This window comes from Scleropages formosus, chromosome 2, assembly GCF_900964775.1.
Source record: "Scleropages formosus chromosome 2, fSclFor1.1, whole genome shotgun sequence".
NCBI lineage: Eukaryota > Metazoa > Chordata > Actinopteri > Osteoglossiformes > Osteoglossidae > Scleropages > Scleropages formosus.
Window position 1 is genome coordinate 42151044 of NC_041807.1, and position 27485 is coordinate 42178528.

The window sequence follows — 27485 nt, forward strand, 5'->3', positions numbered from 1 at the left end:
TTTAGCCTCCTTCTCCAGCGTACACCCACACACACCGCAGCAGGCATTTCTCGGTCAGAGGACTTAGACGCACACATGCCCAGACTCCTTGCGTGAGACAGCGTGCAAAGTCCTCTAGAGGTGCATTTCCTCCACACACACACACACACACACACTGCTGTTGCTGTCAATTGCAAGGACAGGCTGTGTGTTTTTGTGCTGGAGCTCATTTCTCTGCCCGCTGTTGTGTTTACACCAAAGTGCTCCTTGTTGTTTTGCTGCAGTGCAATGAAGCTGAAGTTCACTGTTTGTCCTGAACTCGTCTCTCCAAAAGTCCCCAAAGTCGCTCCCTGCGATTCCGTCACTTTTGCACATTTTACAGCCAACAGCGTCCACATTGAAGCTTTCCAGTTTTATTCTGCTCATGCAGTCTTAATTTATAGGACAGTATAGAACTGTTTTCGAATGTCTGCACGCATGTGTGTGTGTGCGCGCGCGCGTGCTTGTGTACAGAGACGTTCCAGACAAACAAAAGTCCTTTCATTTGTTAAGAAAACAAGAGTTGTCCTCTGACACACACACAGATAAGCCTGAGGTGATCCGCGCTGAATGGATTAAGATCTGCCCTCAGCAGTGTATATACACACACATACACACACACACACACACACGATTCTGTTAAATGTATGAATGAGGTGCCATAAAGTAAACGTTCAGTACAGTTCAGTTTCTTCCTCAGATGGGTAAAAAGTGCAGTGCGACAAGTACCAACAAGCTGCACCATTAATGAAATCACACTCCATTAAATATGTGGGGAAAAACAGAAACCAACAGAGACAAAAGGAGGATCCTGAGGCTGGAGGAGGAGAAAAAGAGAGCTGTGGGTTGGGGGGCTTAAAGTCAAAAAGCTGCCCCCAACCCCCTGTGCTGGTCAACCGTGACCATTCATTCATCCATGTAATAATAACCAGCCGCTCTTTAAATTAAGTTGGCATTATGCGTGACAAATGCCCAGAAAAGCCAAAGGGTGAGAGATTCCATTAAAAAGGCAGAATGAGGCGGTTTCACTGCAGATGGCACAGTGGCACAGCTGGTAGCTCTGTTGCCTCACGTTGCTTCGGACAAAAGTATCTATGTGTTTAATCGAAATTCATATTTTATGCTGTATTTTTATCTTTCATGATTTCCCTGACACACGCATGTGTTCTCAGCAGTACTGCCATCTTTCTGAAGGCCATCTTCACCCCCCTGCTGGAAGCTCATGCCATGTTGGTGATCGAGATCCACTTGGAGAGCTGAAGACCTGATGACCTTGTAGTATTTGCTGTGTAGCTGTGACCCCAGCACACTCCATCTCCTCGACAGACGGGCTCGTCTGGATGACGACTTGTTAAGCAGAAAACAGCACCAGGTGTGGCGAGTTAATGCTTGCTGAGTCTTTTTTTAAAATCCATGTTTTGGGGAGATTGGGGGCTTTTGGAGATGCTGATCTAAGGCTGCAGTTCTTTCCTGAGCAAGTTTTTTAATTTCCTCTGAGAGCTCAGAATTGTTTTTTTTCTTCTCCTGGAATTTGGTTTTCTCAGTGCAGTTGTGCAATATGGGAAACTTGAAGAATGAAGCACAAATTACAGCGCTCACCAACTCATGGCTTCTCCCACCCAGACCAGCCGAGCCCCGTTGTGTTAGCCGGCAAAGTGATGGTTGTTTCAACTTTCCGCTAGTAACGCTATGGTCTTCAGTTTATAGCCTCACAAAGGATTATAGAGGACAAAAAGATTTCAACCTGTATGAGTCCTCCACATATCCAAGCCACTAAGCCACCTGGAACCAAACATGAATTGCACAAGCGGCGGTATCAGTGTCATGAGCCTGGATTTATTTACATCCTCCTCCCAGGAAGAACAGGGTGGGTTTGCTGTAGTGTCTCAGAGCTGAATTTGTTGGGAAGAACTTTGCCAAGTTCCAGAGACACAGTCACAGAACGCCCTGGTTCTGTCCACTTTGATAGACTTCAGAACACTTCATGGATCCATGTGGACACTTAGATGTGTGTGTCTGATCGTCAGGTAGCTCTAGGTCTGTTCGGTTTGACTGTGTGTGTCAGAAACTCCCCGCATACTGCTATAGGGGCATGGTGAAAAGGTCAGAAACAATGGGGCATTGTGAGCTATCAAAATCACCAAAATTTTATACATAATCACAAATATACATTAAATATTTAAATCACAATAATTCTGTAGATATTACGCATACACTACTGGTCAAAAATTTTTCACCTGCTGGAAACTAGTGGCTTGATAAATGACAACTTCTTTATATTTCGGGTAATTAGCTGGAGCCGTTCTTCACTTTCTTCCATTCTCCAGATAGTTCTTAAACAGCTTTGAGGTGTGTTTCAGGGTGGTTTCTTGCTGAAGAATGGAGTACTGAACAACTAGCAGTGACCCAGATGGAATGCCATACCTCTGAGGTAAACTGTGATAGCAGTACCAGCAGAGATTGCCATGGACTTGGTAAAGATCACAGCTATGTGACTAGCAAATCATCCCCACATCATTACACTGCCGCCACCACGGTAGACAGTAGGAACTACACAGACACAACTGAAACCCTCTCTGCGTCTTACTTAAACTTGCTGGTTGGACCTGCATATTTATTGGATTTACTCATTGGTCTGTAACATCAACTTCAGCTTCAAACTTCCAGTTTCTTTTGTCTTGGATATGTCTCATTTCAATCAGGGGTTATAAATGTTTTCATTGGTACTGTATGCATGTAATATAAATAAACATAGTTCATACAAGGGCAGCAAGTGCTTTTAGGGTTCTATCCTCACAGTCTGAAGGTCCCTGGTTCGAATTTACCGTCCGCTGTAGCAGTCTTAATGAAGGTACTGAACCTGAAAAATACCCTGGTACACAAGTGGGCAAATCATTGTGAAGCTGACAACATTGTGAGTTACCATGGACAAAGGCATGAGCCAATAAATGTTCATAAAAATAGTACATAATTATATGTAAATTATGATATCATGTTCTGTAATCCATTTTTAGACACTTTAAGTTCACTCTAGCTAAATCTTGCTGTACCACAAAGCTTTTAAAAACTTCTCACACAGTCCAAGAGCATCTGACTGCAAAATGCATGCTGGAACACACTTCCCATGATGCTTTCATGTACCAATTGCCTCATGCCTGAATGGGACACAAAGATTTCTCAGCTTTTCCATATGAGCAGCCAGTTCCATAGAGTCATGAAGGGTAGAACATGGGAATCAGATCCAAATGATCTGGTGTTGGGTGTTCAGGAACCTTCTCCACCCTTGCTGTCACCATGTTTCTCATTTGCCTGGCACGAGAAGTGCGGCGACTGCAGATAATTACTCACCTACTAATGGGAAGCAAATGTGATGGGCGTCTGATTCACAGTTTTTGAAAAAGGTGAAACAGGGGCCTTATGCTACAGTGAGCACAGGACGGTACAAGCAGATAACAGTATGTGCTTTTACTGCCATCTATGACATGGAATCACTCAGCTGCTTGTTTTAAATATAAAAAATAGCTGAAATTTCTGGTATTTGTGGATTTTCGTCATTCATAAGACGACCTTGCAATAAAAAGAAGCGGTATTTGATTCTTGAGCTTCTCATTTTGGAGTGCATGTTCTGACCGGATAGGTTGGAATCACACCGTAAGGGAACCCAAGTGCTGTATGGGAATGTGTCATGTTCCTGTGTGACTTGTTCTTTAGCCGTATGTTTCAAACATCGCCTTCCAGAGGAGCAACGCCCACTGCTCCACACTGCAGTGTCCTCCCATGGTCGGGGTCTTCACTTTGACAAAAGGTCTAAGAGACTTGGACAAACCACAGGACAGTGACCCAGGAGGACCAGACCTGAATCGCTTTGGAGAATCTAGTGCTGATCCACACTCCAGGTCCAAGTCCTGTACGTGACTCTGTGTCACTTGAACTTGCAGAGTCAGCAGAAACTGAAAGCACTGTTCTTCACTCAGTGATCTTCACTCAGTGACCTCCACTGAGGTTAAGGGATGTCTGTGTACCACACTGCTGCCATTGGCTGATTGTTGGCTCAACTGCAAATAACTTCACCACTGTCACATGTTGGGTAATGAAATTAACCCAAACTTAATAAAAGAGTTAGCAAACATGATTGCTGACCCCTGCTGGACACTAAGGTACCAAACGTAGTGTGTCCGACTCCTGCTGGGGTCCGTCAGCACAAGCAGAGACTTGAATCTGGCTTTTCGAGTGTAAGATAGCAGCAGTAACCACTACCCCATCTGCTGTCCCGTCAGTAGCGCACCAAGTAGAACCATTCTCGGAATGGAAAAATTTCTCAGTTAAATACCAGTTTCATACAATTAATATGAGTGATATCTTTTTTAGATTTGCCACCTAAAAATGTGAAGAGTTTATGAAGAAAATACCTTTTTCTCATGGTAAAAGTTAAACTACGTCTGGGACAGACTGGTGTTCCCTCTGGGGTGGACCCTGACTAGCCAGGGACCCTGAGTTGCTGGGATAGGCTCCAGACCACCATGACCCTGACTTGGGTGAGTGGCTGCCAATAGCGAAAGAGTGAGTGAATTATGCTATGTATGAAAACCTGGGATGGCCTCCAATACAGATTTCTTTCCCCAAACCACCAGACTCCTCAGTACTCAGGGACTGGACTGACACTGGAACTACTGTCCTGTTTTAGTAATTGTTGTCATGTCTTGCACTAGTCTTGCACACATGCACTTTATGCAGTCTGTGTCACTAACTGTGTTGTTTTATGTAGCACCATGGTCCTGGAGGAATGTTGTTTCATTTCACTGTGTACTGCTGTACATGGCTGAAATGACAATAAAGCCTCTATTGACTGTTGAGATTTATAGCCAATAAATTAATGTTTCACTTCAATACCTCCCTTTGGTTTGATTTCTTAGAACAAGAACAGATCCATGGATTCCAGAAACACTGAAAGAACAATATCAGAGGGTCTCCAGCACTAGATGTTCAGGTTTCTCCAGTCTACCTGACACCTAAGGATGGTCTTGACATGTTATGGTATCTACCAGCATGCAGCTTAGGTAACACACACAGACTTTCAGAACCGCTTATCCCCTACAGGGTCACGGGGAGCCAGAGCCTACCCAGCAACACAGGGCGTAAGGCCAGAGGGGGAGGGGACACACCCAGGACAAGATGCCAGTCCGTCGCAAGGCACCCCAAGCGGGACTTGAACCCCAGACCCACCAGAAAGCAGGACCGTGGTCCAACCCACTGTGCCACCGCATCCCTCGGCTTAGGTAACAGTTGGATATTAAATACAATATTTTCTGCAAGTGACTCTCGATTTGACAGAAAGTCAATGTGAGACCTGATAAGAGCAGGAACAAGACATACATGGTGAAAAATAAGAAACTAACTGTACTTTAGAATCACACGTCTGCATCTCAGTGTCTCCTTCTGCTAACATAATGGACACATTGTATTTTTCTATGAGATGTTTTTCACCTTGGAGAAAAGCGTCTGCTGAATGAATACTGTACATAAATAAACATAAATCTATCGTCCTGAACTTCACATCCTTCACATTACAACATTCATCTCACACACAAAAGCTTTCTAAAGTCTTTGAAAATCACAATTTAAATCACAGCTGTTATTTGTTCACGTCATCTGAACCCCCTTAGCCCCCCCCCCCCCCAAGCCCCACAGAAACACACTGGATCTCCACCCATTCCAGAAGGACATGAGAGAAAAGTGCAGAACACAGTTCTACTGTGTTTTGCTCAAACTCCTACAGTACACATAGTTTTCACCAAGACATTAAATAACTTTAACAGCTCTTTGCTTGAGTAGGACAGTGGACAAACAGGTGAAATAGCTGGTTTGGACTCAACCAGGAGGCTGCAGGATTGAGTCTAACAAGTGGAGATGCTCAGCTTCTTCTGGGAAAACAGATTTTCCATCTTGTTCCACATCCACTCTGTCCCCTACCTGTCCAAGATGTCCTTCTGGAGTTGGGAAAGTTTCAAGTTTATTGTCATAGGTACAAGTACCATGTACAACTATCATGAAATTCTTTTTGAATACTCCTTCACAAACTACGGACAAGGACAAATACAATAGAAATACTGCACAAAACAAAACAATGACAATGACAGTGTGTAATGCAAAAGCAATAATAATAAATAACGTAACAATAATAACAATAATAGCAGTAGACAGCCAGAGAACTCAGAACGAGAGAATGAGAATGCTTAAAGTTGGAGTGTAAATTGCCAATGTGCTTGGGTGGAGCAGTTACTAAAGGTGGCACATTGGTTAGTGTTGTATACTCGTAGAGCAGTGGGGTAAAAGCTGTTCCTGTACCTAGCTGTGCAGGTTCGAATAGACCTAAGCCGTTTTGCAGATGGCAGGGAAGAGAAAAGTGCCCGTGCGGGGTGACTATGATCTTTCACGATGCGCATCGTCTTTCTGAGGCAGCATGTGGTGTAGGTGTCCTCGACTGCTGGTAGCTGTGTGCCGATGATTCCCTGAGCTGTTTTGACCACCCTCTGTAGGGCTTTCTTGTCCTGTATGGAACAGCTGCCACCCCTGGAATGTAATACACCCTGTGAGGACGGACTCCACAGCACACCTGTAGAAAGTGGTGAGGACTGTAGTGGACATCCTGGCTTTCTTCAGATGCCTGAGGAAGTGGAGACGTTGATGGGCCTTTTTGATGGTCGATCCTATGTGCTTAGTCCATGTGAGTTTGGCAGTGAGGGTGACCCCGAGGAATTTGAATCTGTTGACCCTCTCTACAATGTCCCCTCCTATGTAGATGGCTGCATTAGCCGTATCCTGTTTCCTGAAGTCAATCACCAGCTCCTTAGTTTTACTGACATTGAGAGACAGGTTGTTGTCCTGGCACCACTCTGCCAGGAGCCTCACCTCCCCTCTGTAGACAGTCTCATCGTTGTTGGTGATCAGACCCACAATGGTGGTATCGTCAGCAAACTTTATGATGGTGTTGGAGCTGTGACTGGCCACACAGTCATGTGTGAACAAGGAATACAGCACTAGGCTCAGGATGCTTCCCTGTGGAATGCCAGTGTTGAGAATCAGTGGGGAGGAGGTATTACTGCCAATCCGCACATGTTGGGGTCTGTTGGTGAGGAAATCCAGGATCCAGTTGTACTATGTGGCACTCAGCCCCAGACCTAGACTTGGGGTAAACCTTACATCTAGAGGACCCAGCTCTCACTTGGGAATTTTAACCCCTTGTCACAAATAATCCATCACTTTGCCCAAACACAGATAAGCTGAGCTGTAGAAGGTCTCATATGAACAAGAGGTTGTGAGTTTGTGTCTGTAAGTTCACCAGTAGGTGGGGTAGTTAAAGGACTCTAGACTGTTTTCTGGAATACAAGACGTGGTGCTGCTCTACCCATAAACTGAATTCCATCTGTAAACATGCATCAGTTCAAAGCTGTCCTGCAGTCCTAAGTGACTCACAACACTTTGGGGAGGATTGAGGTTCACAGTCTCACACACACATATAAATAAATACCACCACTTTGTGGAAAAATATTCCTAAACATTCTGCATCAAAAACATGCAAATTGCAACACTGCATATGTTCTGGGTGGAGGGAGAGGAGATCTCAAGAGCTGCTGATATATTGCAGATGTCAACAAGAGGGAAGGGAGGGTGGTGCTTCGGTGTCTCGGGGCCAATTGACAGAGGCCCCAGGCATCCAAGAGTGCAGTGTTCCCGTGCTGATGTCACACTCACAGCTGTGAAAGGTTCACTCCACCCATCATCTGGCGCAACTGTGCCGTCATCCTGTTGAGGGAAAGGTCTGGTCCAAAAAACCTCTGAGAAACCTTCACGAAGCACGGACGTGATGGACCAAATGAGAATTCTGGGAGTTATTCTTCATCCCACAGCAGGGATCAGGAATAAAAAGAGCAGACAATAGATCACTGGATATGGGTGTGTTTTGTTTTTGTGTTGAGGCAAGACATTCATTTCTCAGTCAATGAACCTTTGCGAGAAACTGTGGAGCACAGAGTCTGTAGCAGATTTCATTCATCCCTCAAAGAACTGGAGGCTTTTCTGTCTAAAGCACAGTGCAATATCCCACGACACACAGTTCAGGATAATTTCAGCTGAACTGGAATTGGAGCTGATTCAGTTCCAAGAAGGATGGGAGCTGCTTTGAAGGCAAAGAGTGGCCCTACTCCTTATTGGGTCCTTGTTGCGAATATATCGTTACATGTTTCTTTCATTTTGTACACCCCCTGTATTTAATATTGCAATTTCATTGTACAAATACGTGTTGGTTCATACATATTTTTGGGATGCCTTGCTTGAACAGACTGATTCAGATCACACTGCATATCAATCACCTTCACAGCTGTTTTTTTAACTGTGATTCAGTTACTTTACAGTTAAGCTGCTTCTTCGTGTGGTTTTTGCTATTTTATCCACTATATATGGGTTCACATACTTTTTCCATCAATGACCTTCATTGTTTGAACCATTTGCTCAATAAAGATATGACAATATAACATACTATGCATATTTTTCTTTAAAATGACTGTCTTTATTATCACAACAGATGAAGATCAGATCACAAGTCGACTTTACCGTCAGTATGTGCACGTAGTAAAGGTGTACGTCGCACAACGAAATTCTTGCCTGCTTGTCTCCCACACACTGTGAGTTATAAATACAAAGCAGGCAATAAATACACAGACATAGTGTATAGACAATAGATATAACAATGAAACATTATGTACAACTTCAAGACAACATATAGTGAAACACATAGGAGGTGAAGACTGATTTTCAGAAAAGTGCACTTTTACAACACAGAGAGACCAGGGCTTATCCAACACCTTTAGTCAAAGTTAAACAACGCCCGTTCACACAGATGGGCAAATTTTTCTTGAATAATTCAGTGTTTCACTGAAGTGTTTTACGAAAGGCTACAGCAGTAGGCGTGGGGGTCAAACAGCCTCAATCACTGCACCCCCTGCTGCCTCAGGACTGCAATGGCCATCGTTCTGTAGCACAGGGGATGAAATGTTGGGGAAGGACAATGCTGTTCATTTAATGGTGGGTTTGGAAACTGCTGCCACATCATGTGTTAAAACAGGATTTGAAACGTTAAAGGCCCTTAATAAGAAGAGGAAGTGTGAGTTTACTTAACTTTTCACCTTGTTTGCTCACAATGTTATTCTTTTCATGCAAAGATGTTCAATATTATTTATTGCTTAAACTCAACTGTAAGAAATAGCCAAGATGATGCTCATTTAGACATGTTACACTCACAAACAAAAACTGGACCCTGAGCTAAGACACACACACACACACACAGGTTAAAACCATTTGTCCTGAGGAGGTCATGGCAAACCAGAGCCTAACCCAACAACACAGGGTGTAGGGCTGGAGGGGACACACCCAGCACAGGACACCAGTCCGTTGCAAAGCACCCAAGCAGGACTTGAATCCCAGACCTGCCAGAGAGCAGGACCTGGTCTGACCTGGTCCAACCCACTGCACCACTGCCTACTGTATAGAAACCAAAAGCAAAAGTAAAGTAGAAGTGAAAGAAATTTCGGCTGTTTACAAGTCCGAAGAGTCCAGGGGTCGAAGAAGCTCCTTCCTTGTTGTTCCCTGTACCTGAAAAGTTTTACTGAACCCGAAAGAGGTAAATAACACTGTTCTCGCTGTCAATAACTGTTGCTTTTCAGTTTTCTACGTTTTTTTTTTTCGAATCGTGCAGTAAAATACCGTTCTTTGTGCGGCCTCCGCTAGCTAGTGTCCATGATGTTCTGCCTTGCACGGAGAAACTACACTCCACTGTATGCAAGCTATATTATGGGGTATGGCAATAAAAACCCACTCGATCTAGAACTTAATCATCATAATTCGTACACTACAGTTTTCGTCGATCAGCACCTGACTGTTGTTGTTGTACGCAATTATTTAATATTTTTTTTGCGTGGCCGTGGGTGACACAAATCACCTCCTTTAATCCAAAGAGACTTCAGATGTTGATACATACTAATATTGTAATTATGTATTATGTAATAATGTATTTGTTATTTAATTGAAAATAGTTTGTTGTCATACTGTATTTGTCTTCCGTTTTTTATCTGAGGGCGGGATTCAGAGGATGCGTGTGACGTAAGAGGTAGGCGAGTGCGCATGTGCATGTGCGCGTGGAGACCGAGGGGGTCTGTTAGATTCCTTCTTAAAAGTGTCCGTGTCAGCGGTTGCGGAAGAGGCAGCGGACCGTCTTATTGATTAGCACCTTCATAAACCCCAAACATTTTGGAATTATCTCTGGTGCGGTTCTGCGCTCATTCGGGTTATCACAGTAACCGTTTATTTATTCAGCGGTCAATCGTTATACTTACATAATATGTTTTTCTCACTATTTTCCGAGCTAACCTTTACGGAGCTACTAGTACTAGAACCGGCTCAGGCAGGGTAGGGACGTTCTCTTTGTTTATAGGACACATTTCTTCTTTTAACTTTATTTAATAACGTTATTCATGTAATACACAATTAAAACAGTTATCAACAAATCTGCAAGCAAACAAATTTAAAAATACATTTCCTGAGTTGGTCAACAAGGCTTACTAAAAAGCTACTACATAAAATGCATTTGTCAATACAATAACAAAGTCTCTCTCCCATAACATATTCAAAACCCATAAAAAGAAAACAGTCCCCTTTCCTGGGACATATGTCTTTTTTTTTTTTTACGGATCAAAATGGATAAATGGATTACCACCTCACCCAAAGGGTATGTGGCTCCGCACACTGTCTTAACAGGAATAAATTTCTCTATTCATCATTTCTGATAATTAAAATCTTTATTCAATAAATAAATTAACACATGTCTTTAGCAGTAGTCTTAACAAAGACACTTCAAACAGTACAAGTAGACCCAAATACTGGAAAATCCCCCTGTGTCACTCCCAGTCCTCCTAACCCACGGTTAAGGGGACACCCCCGGAACTCCCCAGAATTCTCCTCGCGACACACTGCGCATAAACAGAACAACAACCAATAAGAAGACACAACTATGTACAGATATGAACACCAATAACAACTATTTACACAGACCTGTTACAACTCCCCTCAGCACCCTTACAATATTAAAACTGTAATAGTAAGTACAATAAATTTTATTGTGTAAAAAATTTTGTGTCATACATATGCTAAAATACTCCCAGATAAATAAATACTCTGTGATAAACTGTCCTACTGCAGTAGTGGGGGGAAAGTAGAAAAAAATGAGCACAAACCAGTAGTATAGAATTCATTGCTGTGCAAATGTTGTATTGAGTCATTAATGATTTACAAGAGTTTGATGTTTTTGTCAGGATGCACAGTGGCACAGCAGGTAGTGTGTTTGTGTGTGTGTGTGTGTGTGTGTGTGTGTGTGTGTGTGTGTGTGTGTGTGTGTGTGAGAGAGAGCGAGACTGATATGAATGGCCCCATCCAGGGTAAATAGTTGTCAGTTGCCTTAGCGAAAAACATCAGCTAAATGAATAAATGCAAATATATGTTCAGGGTTATCCTGATCTTCTCAGATGAAACGCGCAGAAACGAGTTCCTCCAGGGACGATGAGGAGGAGGTTCTTGTCCCGAAACAGACACCGGAGAGGTAAGAGAGGAGCTCTGGGGGTGTTTTCTGCTGGTCTACAGGCTGAACACTGGCATCTTCACTGTAGCTGGTAGAGCTGCTCTCTTTAAGTTGTAGGTTCAAATCTCATCTTGCTCTGTAGTTAAAAGTACTTACCTTGAACTTCTCCAGTAAAAATTACCCTGCTGTATAAATTGGTACACCATGGTAAGTTACTCGACAGAAAAGCATGAACTTATGCAGTTTGGAATGAATCAGAGATCAACTAACAGACCCTGTAAAGGTTCTCCTGAGTGTCACCAAGGTGTTTATGTTCACACAACATGCATTTCAGGACAGAATAAGTCAATTAAAATGAGATGCTCAGCAACAAGCTACTGTCACACACTCCTCGTGTCACTCAACACACAACAAGACTCTGAAACATACTTGAACCTAATAGGCTGCGCACCATATGTAGGTTCAGTGGAGGAATTATGCTATACAAATAAATATTAAAATTTCTATGAAATGTTTTTAAAATTAATAATTCTATGCTAATTTTATGTGTATTTCCTATTGTCGATATGCAGCACATAACTGTTATGCAGATTTATTTTGGAATTCATCAGAACACTTTATGAAGATGGAATTATTTTTTAAACCTACAAACATTGTCATGTGTCATGTATTATTAAACATGCAAAGCTTTATAAAAGGTATTTTTTAAGTAAATATTTCTAGTGGTTCTTTAGATAAATGTGATGCATTCAGTGTGAGAATTCAGAATATTACATTTGGACTCTAACAGCAGTGTGCAGATTGAAGAACACTGTGACGCCACTGTGCATTAGTGTATAATTAATTGTAACGAAAATCAGTAAGCTTACTTTGCTGATTTTATATTAACCCCTCACTTGTTGGGCTCATACAGTACCATAGTGCACCACACTGTACCAGGTCTTACACCCTGTGCTTCCTCACATACTGTCACTGTAACTGAACAAAGTAGTTCCTGTAAAAGGGGGGTGAACAATTTTGCACTCAGTGTCCTCTTAAAGCTCATTATTATAGTACATACATGCTCATTACATGGAGTGGATTGTCTCTTATTTTGGTTATGACTGAAGTAAAGAGATGTAGTTAAGCAGGTCTCTCACTGATGTTGTCAATGACAGTAACTTTCGCCATTCCTGTCCACAGTGTCCAGCAGGACAGATCAGTGTCACCCGTACCCAGCTGTGTGTCCATGAAGAGTGACAGATCAATGGGTATTCCAGTGAACTTGAGTGCGGGAGAAATGTCTACAGATCAAAAGTAAATGTTCATTTTCATACATTTGCTTTGTTTTCACTGCTTTCAAACATTGAAGGTATCATAAGATTTACGTTTTGTTTATGAGCATTCAAGTGTACAATATGTAGAACCACAAAATAGCTCAATGAATGCAAGTATTATTATTATTATTATTATTATTATTATTATTATTACTTTCATGAACAAGCAACACTCCCCTATAGGTCTCCTGTTAGTGCAACAATATCCCATCACTTTTGTAATTTACTTCTTATTATTTATTTACCTTTTTTATATTTAGACTACTATTTATACTCTCGTGTTTATATACTCTGTAAATATGTTTATTATTTTATAGCTATAGATATAAGTATAAATACTATAGTTATATTTCTGTGTCAGCTGTTTGTCTGTAAATACTGGAAGCATCAAGAACCACAGTGAATTCCTTGTGGGTGTCAGCACACTTGGCCAGTAAAACTCATTCTCATTCATTCCCATTATTATTATTATTATTGTTATGGCCACATCACCCTGAAAGCCCCTGATCTTGTCAGATCTCAGAAACTAAGCAGCATTGGGCCTGGCTAGTACTTGTGTGGGAGATCTCCTAGGAATCCCAGGTGCTGTAAGCTTTTCCTTCTCCACCTGCGTAATGTGTCCTCCTTTGAATGGCATGTTGTATCTATCACTTCCCCAATCACTTTTGTTGTGTTTGTCCTGTACTGCCCCCCTGGCCCTCCTGGCCACTTCCTGGATGACCTTGGCATCTTGTTGAGCTTTCTCCCAGGGGACAGCACTCCACTGATTCTCCTGGGTGACTTCAACCTGCGTGTCGATGACATTCATACAAGTGGCCTTCTGTGGCTCCTATAGTCCTTTTACCATGATCTCACCCTGTCCCAGTCCCCTGCTACTCACAAAGCTGGCAGTCGCCTTGACCTTGTATTTTCCTGTAACTGTGGCTGTCCTGTCCTCTCTGTCACTCCACTCCAACCCTGCTTCACCACTATTCCCTCTATTTTTTCTGCAACCATTTTCACCTTGCACGGTAACTTAAAATCTCTCTCGCCTTCCTGCTTTGCCTCTGCCACATTGTCCACTCTCCGTTCTGCTTCACAATTCTCAGATCTATCAACAGACGATGCCACTAACATTTTCCTCTCTGTCCTAACTTCCTCTCTTGACTCTCTCTGTCCAGAGTAATTTCCAGACCAGCATGCCCCAGTACCTCACAACTGACTCTGTCCAACTACTTGTCCAGACCATGTTGACATCCCGTCTGGATACTGCAGCTCTCTCCTGTCTGGCCTTCCTGCTACTTGCCATCAAACCTCTACAGCTGATACAGAACTTTGCTGTCCAAGTTGTGTCTGACTTGCCAAAGTGTTTCCATGTATCTCCTCTACTCATTTCTCTGCATTGGCTTCCTATAGCTGCCAAGATCAAACTTAACACCCTGGTTATTGTCTATAAATGCATCAATAGAACTGCTCTCAGCTGTTTACAAGATTTGATCAACCACTACACCCCAACCAGATCCCTTTGCTCATCAACTTCTGCCTGCTTGGTGGTCCTGCGCACGAAAAGTAAAGCACGGAGGTTCTCGGTTCCGACTCTGCTGTGGTGGAACGACCTCCCCTCTCACTCAGAACTGCTGAATCCCTGTCCACATTTAAAAAGGGTCTGAAAACTCACCTCTTCCAGACTCACTTTGTCCATGATCTCTTAAGTTCATGTAAGGTGTAAATGTTCATGCACTATAAGTTTGAGATAATCCCCAGATAAACCTTCACACAGATACTCCTGTAATGTAACATAAATGTGTTATAGTCAAAAAAAAAAATTAGGAATGTAGTAGGAATCATTGATATTCTGAAAGTTTTGTGCAGCTACTCGTGATGAAAATTGGTGCGTGTGGTGAAAGAAACAAACTGTACTTTAGAATCACACATCTGCATCTAAGTGTCTCTTCCTGTAAATGTAATGAACACATTGTATTTTCTACAAGATGCTTGTCACCTTGGAGAAAAGCGTCTGATAAATTAATACATGTAAATGAGCGTCGGTGTCAAGCGTCAGTTTCGTGTTCAGTCCGTTTTCACTCGTTAAAGTACACAGTTGTGTTATGTGCGTATTTAATGTCCACATATCATATGGCTTAACGTAAAACAATTACATAAAAAACTCAAAAAATTAACATTTTGTTTTGACTTCATGACCTGCATGTGTTGCGCTGGACTGGCATCCCGTCCAGGATGAACCCGTCTTCAGCCTTGCGCCCAGTCATTCTGGGATAGGCTCCAGACCAACCCGGCCCTGATCGGTACGAGTGGTGTGTGACTTGACTGAGTCCATCCGGCCCCACAGTTCCTTTTTACAGTAACGCAGATATATAAAATGTTCCCAAAACACATGTACAAGATGTTACATTAATATCTATAATCCTACCTGAAAACTGAAAAAAGACCGTCGCTGGTATCCCACATTGAGAGTATCTCCTGTTTTTCAAACCAGTTCAATTCACTGTATTTTTATAGAAGCTCTTCTCACACGTTGACACAGAGCACTGAACACAGGGATAAGAGAAAGACACAAACACATCAGGCAAAGGAAACTGCCAGTAAAATGTGTTCCGTTTCCTTTTCTTTATCACACACACACACACACACACACATTTTCTGAACCGCTCATCCCACACGGGGTCGCGGGGAACCGGAGCTTACCCGGTAACACAGGGCGTAAGGCCAGAGGGGGAGGGGACGCACCCAGGACGGGACGCCAGTCCATCGCAAGGCACCCCAAGCGGGACTCGAACCCCAGACCCACCAGAGAGCAGGACTGTGGTCCAACCCACTGCGCCATCGCACCCCCCTTTTCTTTATCAATGCGGCCAAAAAATATTTACCTCTTGTCATAAATCAGAGTGTGTCCAGCAGTTCTCGCACTTGGCTGGGTTGATTACATGGGGCTTCCTGTCGCCGCCCAGATTAAGTTTAATGCCCCAATTATGACCTACAGGACGGTCAACTGTACTTAGGAATCAGACATCTGCATCTTTGTCTGTCTTTCTGCTCATTAAATTGTATTTTCTATGAGATGTAGGTCGCTTTGGAGAAAAGCATCTTCTAAATGAATACATGTAATGTAAATGTATTCTTCTTCTTCTTCTTCTTTTTCCTATTATTATTATTTTTGATTATCATAATTATTATTATTAACCTGTTATTAATATTATTATTTTTTTTTATCTGTTATTATTATTATTATTACTATTTGTCACGCCCCCCACGGCTGCGCAACAGGGAACACCTGCATTGAATTAGCAAGCACAAGCTTAAAAAAGGGGCTGCGGAACACAGCCCGATGCGGAACCTTGTTCAGCCTTATTGATCACTTGCCCTCCTAGTCTTGCTCCTCGTTCCTCGCCCTGCTCCTCGTCTCCGACTCACTGGTTTGCCTGATCACTCGCCTGTTTCTTGGATTACGGTTCTTGGATTTGCCCCTTTGGATTCTGTTTGTACATCGGTGACCCTTTGCCTGTTCCATGACAATGTCTACTGCATCGCCCCTTGACCAAGCTTCCTGTGCCCCGCACTTGGGTCCGACGCAACCGCGCCGGGGGAATAACATGACATTGTTATTATTATTATAATAATAATAAGAAGAAGAATATGCCATGCAGTATTAGAGAATAATTAGTGATGGCAATCTGAAGTTTATGTTGTGTTCTTACATCTAGTGCTATTTAAGTATTTGTGTCCAATTTAATGGGATTTGGTGATATTTTAGCATAAAGGGTATCACTTTTATGTTTGATGTATAGTCTTTCTTTTCTACAAACCAGTCCACACTCACTATTACATTGTTGCTGTATAAAATCATTAATAAAAAATTCTTCAGTTACTAGACCCTTAATAAATGAAACTAACATTAACTTAGCTGATACTTTTCTCTAAAACAACTTACAGTGTTAAGATACTTACTGTTATTTACCCATTTACATAGCTGAGTAATTTAACTGGAGCAATTTTAGGATAAGTATGTTGCTTAAGGGTACTACAGCTGGAGGTGGGAATTAAACCTGCATCCTTTGGGGCAAAAGGCTGTAGCTCTAACCACTACACTAACAGCTGTCTCATTCCTGCCGAATTTCTGTGAAAATTTTACCGTTACCCAGATTGTGTGCTCAGTGGGGGTCCTGACACCATCATCATCAGCAGCACCGAGGGGGCCAAGGAGAAGCAGCTATAAAATAATAAATCCTTACCTACAAGCTGTAAATTTAATATGAATTTTGGGGTATGAGAAATGTTTTTCCTATTTCTCTTGACAGTCTTCAGCAGGACAGATCAGTGTCACCGGTACCCAGCTGTGTGTCCATGAAGAGTGACAGATCAATGGGTATTCCAGTGAACTTGAGTGAAGGAGAAATGTCTACAGATCAAAGGTTGGTCTTCGGATCAAATGTTCATTTTCATACATTTATTTTGTCTTCGCTGTTGTGTTGTTTTGCATTGAAGGTATCATATATCAAATGTATGTTTTGTCTGTGAGCATTTAAGTGTACAGTATCACGCCCCCAGCCATGCCCTCCACCGCTGCACCTGCCAGCAATCAGCAGCAGGCTTTAAGAGTAGCGCCCAGATAGAGGGCAGATCACAGAACCTCCTCGGACCCCGCTCTCACCTCGCGATCTGTGCTCTGTCTATCGTTTTCCTTCCCTGATCATCACTCCTGTTTCCCCTCTACGTCACCTTCAGCTCCCCGACCTACGGCTCTCGTTTTCTGGATTCGGGTTTCGGTAACGCCCCTCTCAGACAACGTTTGTACCTTGCCTGGCCCACGCCTGCTTTTGACCATTCTCCTGTCTCGCTCGAAATAAACACACCACATTTGAGTCTGGGCTCCTGCCCTGTGTTCCAGAACGATGACACACAATATGTAGTAACTAAAAAGAGCTAGAGGTATTGAATCAGTGCATGTGACAGACTTACAGCGTTATATTATTATTAGTATTATTATTATTTTTCTTGTTGTTGTTATTATAATAAGATTGTATATTTGTTATTAGATTATATTTAAGATGTATATAAATAATTATATTTATACTGAAATAGTAGTGACGAGGGGGCGCGGCGGCACAGTGGGTTGGACCGGGTCCTGCTCTTCAGTGGGTCTGTGGTTCAAGTCCCGCTTGGGGTGCCTTGCGACGGACTGGCGTCCCGTCCTGGGTGTGTCCCCTCCCCCTCCGGCCTTACGCCCTGTGTTACCGGGTAGGCTCTGGTTCCCTGTGACCCTGTATGGGACAAGCGGTTCTGAAAATGTGTGTGTGTGTGTGTGTGTAGTAGTGACGAGGGGGTGGGGTGGCACAGTGGGTTTGACTAGGTCATGCTCTGTGGTGGGTCTGGGGTTCAAGTCCTGCTCTGGGTGCTTTGTGACGGACTGGCGTCCCCTCTCCCTCCAGCCTTATACCCTGTGTTGCTGGATTAGGCTCTGATTTGCTGCACCCCCTCTTGGGACAGGTGGCATCAGACTGTGTGTGTGAAAGTAAGTGTAATACTATTAAGAAATAAACTGGGGTAGCTGGTACTATAGTGGTTGGAACTACTGTGTTTGGGCACAGTTGCAGCTTTGAATCTCACCTCCTGCTGTAGCATCCTTGATCAAGGTACTTACCCTGAATTGTTCTATTAAAAATTACCCAGCTATATAAATGGGTAAATAAGTGTGAGTTTCTTTGGAAAAAAGTAGCAGTTAAATGGGGGGGGGGGGGGGGGGGGGGGGGTGCAGTGGGTTTGGCGAGGTCCCGTTCTCTGGTGGGTCTGGGGTTCAAGTCCCGGTTGGGGTGCCTTGCAACGAACTAGCGTCCCATCATGGGTGTGTCCCCTTCCCCCCCAAGCTCCATGCCCTGCTCTACCGGGTTAGGCTCTGGTTCACTGCAACCCTGTCTGGGACAAGCGGTTTCAGTCAATGTGTGTGTGTATAAATGGGGGGGTTGTAAACTATTACAAATGTCTCACTTTTGGGAGTCAGAACACGTAGGAGCTTTTACCATTTTGCCATTGAAGAGTTCCTTACTGAATTCTTCTTAATGAATTCATTAAACTGAATTTGGGGGCATGAGAATAATTTCTTTCCTATTTCTTTTGACAGTGTCCAGCAGTACAAATTACCTGCCTTACCTGTGTCCAGTGGGGTCTGCATGAAGAGTGGTGGGTCAGTGCCTTGTCTTCAAGGTTAGTCAGAAAACTGCTTCCATGCTGCACTGGGGGGCCAGAATGACTGAAATGTGATGTCGATGCTTGGACTCCTCCTGTGCAATTCCAGATACAACACAACCTGAAAATTCTTAAATAGCAAGAAAAATATGTCTATCAGTCTGAAGCGTGGACAGAGTCTGGCTGCTGGATCCCTCATTTGTCAAAGGAAGAAAGTTATATAAATCTCAAAACAATAGTTATTAACTGAAACATACCATTTAAAATGACTCAGTACACTACATTTACAGTATACAGTAAGTTTATGTATGGTGTATACTCTACAGTACCTGCTGCATGCACACTTTCAGTGAGATTATTATCATTGAAAACGATGCTAATTATGTCTTGGAGTTATGAACATACTTGTTATGAGGGGTTTTTCTGGGATACGTTTCCTTTGTAAAGTGGGTGAAGACTGTACATCAAAAACAGTGGAGAAAATCTTTCCTGTTTCTGACTTGGAGCTCTAAATATTTAGAACTGTTACTTCACTCATAGATGGTAAGCATTTTTCTCCCATCTGTTTTGTCAGATGAACTCCTGATGACCTGTCAGCAGAAACTGAAATCCCATCTGAAGAAGAAGTTTGAGTGTCTATTTGAAGGATTAGCTAAGCAAGGAAACCCAACCCTTCTGAATGATATTTACACAGAGCTCTACATGACTGAAGATGGTACTGGTGGGATCAGGGATGAACATGAAGTGAGACACATTGAGAGAGCACTCAAGAAACCAGCTGTGCAAGAAACTACAATCAAATGCAGTGACATTTTTACACCTTTACCTGGAAAAGCAACACATATAAGAACTGTGCTGACAAAGGGGATTGCAGGCATCGGAAAAACTGTCTCTGTGCAGAAATTTATTCTGGATTGGACAGAAGGAAAAGCAAACCAAGACATTTGTTTCATATTTCCTCTTCGTTTCCGGGACCTGAATTTGATTAACAATAAAGAATTTAGTCTGATACAGCTGTTTCACTACTTTCTCCCAGAACTGAAAGGGTTTGGACCCACTCAGCTCTCAAATTCCAATCTCTTGTTCATCTTTGATGGTCTGGATGAGTGTCGCCTTCCTCTAGATTTCAAGAACAATGAGATCTGTTTTGATGAAACAAAGACAACATCACTGGATGTGCTGTTGACCAACCTTATCAAGGGGAATCTGTGTCCTTCTGCTCTCATCTGGATAACCTCTCGTCCAGCAGCAGCCGATCAAATCCCTCCTGACTGTGTCCACCAGGTGACAGAGATACGAGGGTTCAAAGATCCCCAAAAGGAGGAGTACTTCAGGAAGAGAATCAGTGATGAGGACCTGGCCAACAGGATCATCAGACATGTGAAGTCATCAAGGAGCCTCTACATTATGTGTCACATTCCAGTTTTCTGTTGGATTTCAGCCACTGTTCTTGAGAGACTCTTTGTTGAGGACCAAAGTGGAGAAATTCCCAAGACTCTGACTCAAATGTACACACACTTCCTCATCTTTCAGACAAGTTTAAAGAATGAGAAGTATCTGAAAAAACAAGTAACAGACCCTCTGAAATCTTTAGAATCAGATAAAGAATTTGTTCAGAAACTGGGGAATCTGGCCTTCAACAACATCAACAAAGGCAATCTCATATTTTATGAGGAAGATCTGAGAGAGTTTGACATTGATGTGCGTGAAGCTTCAGTGTACTCTGGAGTGTGTACAGAAGTCTTCAGAGAGGAGTTTGGGTTGTATCAGGGGAAGGTTTACTGCTTCATACATCTTAGTGTGCAGGAGTATCTTGCTGCTTTGCATGCATTTCTGTCAAGTACTGATCCCAACCTGCTGAAGAAAACAGTAGATCAGGCCTTAGAGAGCAAGAATGGACACTTGGACCTCTACCTCCGATTTCTTCTTGGACTTTCAGTGGAAAACAGTCAGAAAGTTTTAAAGCAACTTCTGATAGAGGCAGGAGAATCTTGCAATGTTAAAAAAAATGTTCAATACATAAAAGAAAAGATTAAGGGAAATCATCCCCCAGAAAGAATCATTTATCTCTTCCATTGTTTGAATGAACTGAATGACAATAATTTAGTGAAGGAAGTTCAAAATTGGCTGAACACAGGCTGTCTTTCTGGAAAAGACATCTCACTATCAGAGTGGTCAGCTCTTGCCTTTGTGTTATTAATGTCAGAAGAGGAACTGAGTGTATTGGACCTGAGGAAATGCACCTTACGTGATAAAGGTCTTCAGAGGATGTTGCCAGTGATCCAGGTCTCCAGAGCTGCTCTGTAAGTCCTATAACACATGTGATAATGGCCTGACAATATTTACTGTACATCTCCACAATAGACTCCACAGCTCATTTTATTTATACAATATTTAATTCCAGTCTATACTAAGGTCACTTCATCTCTTCCATTATAATTAGCCACATCTCACTTCTGTTAAAGAGCCCTCTGGAACCTCCTCCAGAATTACAAACCAGTCTCCCTTCTACTTTTCCAAAACCCTTGAATTTTCTGTTCACATCTTTCAGTTGTATCAACTGCCTACATCTCTTGTCCAGTATGATCTCCCCAATGGCTGTCAGTTGTTATGCAAAATCAGTCATTCCACTAAGATCTCTCAGTCTAGCTGGGAAGGTCTACGTAATAGGTAAGACTCAATTCATTGACTCCAAGATGTCATAGAGAAAAGCAGATTCTAGTTTTTCACAGTGTCAAATGTAGCTGACAGGCCAGTTTCCGTTCACTTGTCCTGGCAGAGGTCACAATCATAATAAGCTGCGCCCATGCTAACCCTGAGATATAATCACTTCAGCTTGTTCTGGGTCTGTCCTGGGGTCTCATCCCAGTTGAAAATTCCCAGAATAGCTCCACTGGCTACCCAGGGGGCATTTTTACCACCTGCCTGAACTTCTGGGTCCTCTCAGTCCAGAGAAGCAGTGACTCTGCTTCAAGGCTCTCCTGCATCCCTAAACTCTTAATCCTCTTATGGAGAGTGAGCCCAGCACTCCTGTGGAGGAACCTCAGATAAAATAAGTTATGTGAAAATAGCATGGATGAGGCAGAGTTGGGTGTCGGGAACTTTGGGAGATGGAGGACTTGTACATTGTTGACTGCAGACTATAGTTTATTCCAGAAACAAGTTTTTGCTGAAGAAACAGAGTGAGAGCATGAAAGGAGCTTATTATGAACTGCTGTGTCTGCAAGACTTTTAGATTTCTTTCATTTCCATTCAGTACAATGGTGTTTGATTCTATTGGCATTGAGTGTGTCTAATAACCAAAAGATGGAGATGGAATGAGCTGGTCTAGAAGTTAGAAGACAGAAAGAGTCAAAAAGAGGAAAAATGAAGATGGCACTGGTGTATTCGTCTATGGAAGAATGTGAGAATTGTGCAGTGGATTGGAGAGAGGTTGGTGTTGCAAAGGAAAGCAGGCAGGGGAAATTGTAAGTTTCAGGACACGATCGAGGAAGCAGAAGCATGAGAGTGGTTAGTAGTGGTGATGCAAGGCTGGTAGGAGATAAAGAAATTATTAAATACATGAAACAGAGTGACAGAGAGGGCTGGATGGCCACAATTCCTACAGGACTGGGAGACTGAGCAGTCAAAAGACTGTAAGTACAGCAAAAGGTTGGTTATATGAATGTCTTTGACATGCAATTTGAAGTCACCCAGGAGGATCAGTGGAGTGTTGTCAGTGAGTGCGGCCAGGGCAGGAAGAGAGACAGATATTTCTGGATGCAGACTCACGAGGATGGTTAACAGAGAGAGAAAACTCAATATTCCCACTGAAGGGAGATGAGCAGGTTTGTGTCTCAACCTGAATGAGGGGTATGGGAGAAGGAGTAATTGGTGGAGAGTGCTGCAGGTGTGGCTGTTTAATATCGTTCACAATATTTGTTAGAATATTGAATTTGAATATGTATCCTTTAATGTTTTTGTTTCCAGAATGAAGAAATGTAATTTAACTGAGAGATGTTGTGAAGCTTTGGTCTTGGCTTTGAACTCAGAAACCTCACACCTGAAAGAGTTAGACCTGAGTGACAATGACCTTCAGGATTCAGGAGTGAAGATACTCTCTGCTGGACTGGGGAACCAACACTGTAAACTGGAGATACTAAGGTCAGTACTGCTGGGGAATACATACTATAAATGATCAGTAACTTGTGTATCAATGGCAATACACAAATTGAGGGTGTGTATGTCTGTATTTCTCTACAGACTTTCTGGCTGTTGTGTCACAGAGGAAGGCTGTGCTTCTCTGGCTTCAGCTCTGTGTTCGAACCCATGTTCACAACTGAGAGAACTGGATCTGAGCTACAATCACCCAGGAGACTCAGGAGTGAAGCAGCTTTCTCATCTACTGCAAGATCCACACTGTAAACTGGAGACATTGAGGTGGATAAAGGGGGGCAAACTATATTGCTCATTCTCAGGATTTTTTTGTTTATGATGAAGAAAGAATGACAAATTGTTTATTTTATATTTCAATGTTTATTCATTAAGACTGAAGATGTGTGGACTCACAGAGAGATGCTGTGAAGCTCTGGCCTCAGTTCTTACATCAAACTCTTCATACCTGAAAGAGCTGGACTTGAATGACAATGACCTGCAGGATTCAGGAGTGAAGCTACTCTCTGCTGGACTGGGGAACCAACACTGTAAACTGGAGATATTAAGGTCAGTGCTGCTGGGGAATACACACTGTAAACTGGGCACACTGAGGTCAGTACTGCTGGGGAATACACACTGTAAATGATCAGTGCTTTGTGTATCAGTGATAATACAGTGTTTAGTGTGTGTCTCTCCACAGACTTTCTGGCTGTTGTGTCACAGAAGAAGGCTGTGCTTCTCTGGCTTCAGCTCTGTGTTCGAACCCCTGTTCACAACTGAGCGAGCTGGATCTGAGCTACAATCACCCAGGAGACTCAGGAGTGAAGCAGCTTTCTCATCTATTGCAAGATCCACACTGTAAACTGGAGACACTGCAGTAAGTACTCTGTATGTGTGTGTGTGTGTGTGTGTGTGTGTGATTACTACTAGCTCTTATACATATGTTCATAGACAGCCCGTATGTGTCTTTCAGTTACTCTGTGTTCTTCTGCTTCTCTTACAGTGTGAACAATGGTGGACAGCGCAGGATAAGACCAGGGCTCCTCAAATGTAAGTGTTTGTAGTGAACAAGTGTACACTCTCTGTGCCATTGACAGATTTAGAGTAGGGTAGTTCAGTTGAGTCTAATTCAACCCAAGCTGACCACTCTGAAACAAAGTGGAAGAACATTATACGGTCTAATGACTCCGAAGTTAAAGTTTTGGTCTGCCATTTTTTATGTTTGGTGTAAGGCAAACACTGCACATCACGAAAAACACACTATCCCTACTGTGAAGCATGGTGGTGGCAGCATCATTCTGTGAGGTTGTGTCTATGCAAGAAGGGTTGGAAGTCTTATTATAATTAAATAACTATATAATTTATTTTATTATTATATAATAAAACTCTGCAGTTCACTCAGATCCCATTCAGCTTCACAGAGCTTCAGCAGTTTTACAAAGAGGAGCAGGCAAAAGCTGCAGTGTTAAGATGTGCAAAGCTGGTTCAGACTTCGCCAAATAGACTCATTGCCTCTCAAGTGGTCTTCAGTAAACACTGACCTCCTACTGAAGAAGAAGTTCACTTAACCAATGGTTTTCTCTGAAGTGCCGTACAACTCTGAGTAAACCAAGTGCTTCAACAACAGACACTGTGCTTTAGATACGGACACTTATGACAGAGAGCAGGTGGCAGCTGAAGAGTAGGAGGTCAGTGATGTCTACCTGATGTCTGCCTAATTTCTGCCTGTAGATTGGTGCCAGCTCACGCTGGACCCCAACACAGCAAATGGAGACCTGTATCTGTCTGAGGGCAACAGGAAGGTGACATGGAGTGAAAAAAAGCAGACATATCCAGATCATCCAGACCGATTTCACTACTGGTCTCATGTTCTGTGTGTAGAGAGTATGTCTGGTCGCTGTTACTGGGAGGTCGAGTGGACTGGAAGCGCTGCTGAAATAGGAGTGACTTATAAAGGAATCAGCAGGAAAGGAGACAGAGAAGACTGTCGGCTGGGAAAAAACAACAACTCCTGGGCTCTGATCTGCTATGGTGGGAGCTACTCTGTCTGGCACAATAATAAACATACTGATATACCTGTACTTCCCCCCTCCCCCAGAGTAGGAGTGTGTGTGGACTGTGTGTCCGGCACTCTGTCCTTCTACAGCGTCTCCTCTGGTGGACTGACCCTCCTGTACAGGTTCACCTCCACGTTCACTGAGCCCCTCTATCCTGTGTTTAGAGTCTATTACAGTGGGTCCTCAGTGTCCCTGTGTGATGTGGAGTGAGAACACACACACACACACACACACGTAGTCACAAACCACAGTGTCTCTAATTAGGTGAACCAATAAAACACATTGATGAATGAATGTTGGTGTATTCTAAGAGTTTGTGATTTTCTTGTTTAAAGTTATTTTCATTGTCACTGATCTTTGTAGAGCTTGGTCAGCAATTATGATCTGTGGGACATACATGTGTTCACCCTGAATTCTATGCAGCAGCACTTGCAGGTGATAACTAACCCTTTCTTAAAAGCACTGAGCTTAAACTGACACAGTAAAAAATTATCCAGCTGTGTAAATGGGCAAATTATGAATAGCTGAATATTATAAGTTGCTGTGGACAAAAATCTTATTTGTAAAAAGATTGATTGTTATGTTTTAAACTGGTTTTGTAATTGAAAGCTTTTATTATACGTATAGAGTTAGTACTTGGTTTGGGTTTGCATTTTTGATTTGTGCTCTCCCTCTCATTAGGTTGCGTATTCTAATTGTCTGACAGATTGTTTTCTGCAGTAAAATTGTTCTAAAATGAGTTTAAAATTAAAATGATTACTTGGGACATTAATATAATTATAGGTTTCTTTATGTAATGTGTATTATAATCAAGACATAAAGTTTGCCTTTACACAACTTATTATCACTACATGTCTAAAATTTGGGCTCTATTAATTCAGAAAAATGTTCTTGTAAAAAAAAATAAAATAAAAGTGTTAGAAATAATGTTGTTGTTCCTGTCTGCCTTATTCTATTTTCCATTCCCGTTAGTTATTAGGATGAACATTGAGATGTCATGTCCGCACATTTAATTACAGGCCCTCCTCTTTTGTATCTAGTGAAAACTGTTCTCAACAAGACACTATTTACTGCATGTGGTTTTATTCCCACAAAGAGAAGGGTTTTGCACACAATGACAAGCCACATTTTACAGTAGAACTTGGGAACCTTGCTGGGTAGGGAGGAAACCTACGGGAATGAGACTAAAAATCTCTGTAAAGTTGCTAAGTACAGACAGAAAACTGGAACCAGGGCAGTTTAGCAAACACACTCTGAGAGGCTGTCCACTTCTCACACCATCATCCATCCTCATTGTGGAGCAGCGTGCTGGAAGCCACGAATGCAAAGACAATGGTGAACAGATCCTCCTGTACAGGTTCACCTCCACATTCACTGAGCCCCTCTGTCCTGCGTTCGGGCTTTGGGAGAGTCACTCCTCGCTGTCCCTGTGTGAGCTTGGAGAGGCGCACATTCACATGTACATGTGTTTATTTGTGGGTGGTGCAGTGGTGCAGTGGGTTTTCCCTGTGCCTCTTCCCTGGTGGGTCTGCGGTTCAAGTCCTGCTTGAGGTGCCTTCTGATGGACTGGCATCCTGTCCCTGGGTGTGTCCCCTCCAGCCTTACGCCCTGTGTTGCCGGGTTAGGCTCCGGTTCTCCGCGACCCCGTATAGGACAAGCGGTTCAGAAAATGTGTGTGTGTGCTTTTTCTACAAATGTAAACTGGTTTTTTCTATTGCATCTTTTTACTGTGTGCATTTGTTTAAAACAATAACGTTTCCTAACATAACAGTTTATTTTGAGTTATTTCACTCCATGTATCAATAACATTATAAAAGTGCACATTTCCTTGTGTAACTATAAGACCTTAAAAAAATAACTACACCTGTCGCTTGTGAGCGGAGCACTTGTGCAGCTGACTGTCTCTCCAAGTTTTGCACCAAAGAACTTTGTGTTTGTAATAATAAATTAATTTAAAAAATAATAACAGGATTTCAGACGGCTAAGAAAATCCATCCAAAATCGTCCCGTCCATTTTCAAATCCAGGTGAGCGCTGCAGCACCAACAGGTCAAGCAGGACAGACCATCTCTCCGGTGTGTCCTGGGTCTGGACCACAGTGTCACTGTGGCTCACTCTGCCCATCCTCTTCTTTTTCCTCCAATTTTTCCATCAT

The 27485-nt window shown here is 42.7% G+C and overlaps 1 protein-coding gene and 1 pseudogene across 1 annotated transcript; both read left to right on the forward strand.

Moving 5' to 3' along the window:
* The first annotated feature begins 10719 nt into the window (after positions 1 to 10719).
* Positions 10720 to 25874, forward strand: LOC108923284 (NACHT, LRR and PYD domains-containing protein 3-like). Its single transcript, XM_029246199.1, has 12 exons — positions 10720 to 10798; positions 11592 to 11665; positions 12827 to 12940; positions 17256 to 17369; positions 19076 to 19158; positions 19715 to 21443; positions 23110 to 23283; positions 23383 to 23559; positions 23668 to 23841; positions 23975 to 24151; positions 24278 to 24324; positions 25006 to 25874. Exons 1-12 carry the CDS (start codon positions 10775 to 10777, stop codon positions 25539 to 25541), a joined length of 3423 nt encoding a protein of 1140 aa, XP_029102032.1. The 5' UTR covers positions 10720 to 10774; the 3' UTR covers positions 25542 to 25874.
* Positions 13436 to 13554, forward strand: LOC114909947 (uncharacterized; annotated as a pseudogene).
* Positions 25875 to 27485: the final 1611 nt, after the last annotated feature.

What these genes read in the sequence shown, in the direction of transcription:
- LOC108923284 (XM_029246199.1), top strand. Translation starts at nt 10,775, where the DNA reads ATGGATTACCACCTCACCCAAAGG. An exon ending in ATTACCACCTCACCCAAAGG is followed by an intron (nt 10,799 to 11,591) that starts GTATGTGGCTCC and finishes TGATCTTCTCAG; the next exon opens with ATGAAACGCGCAGAAACGAG. An exon ending in TGTAAACTGGAGACACTGCA is followed by an intron (nt 24,152 to 24,277) that starts GTAAGTACTCTG and finishes CTTCTCTTACAG; the next exon opens with TGTGAACAATGGTGGACAGC.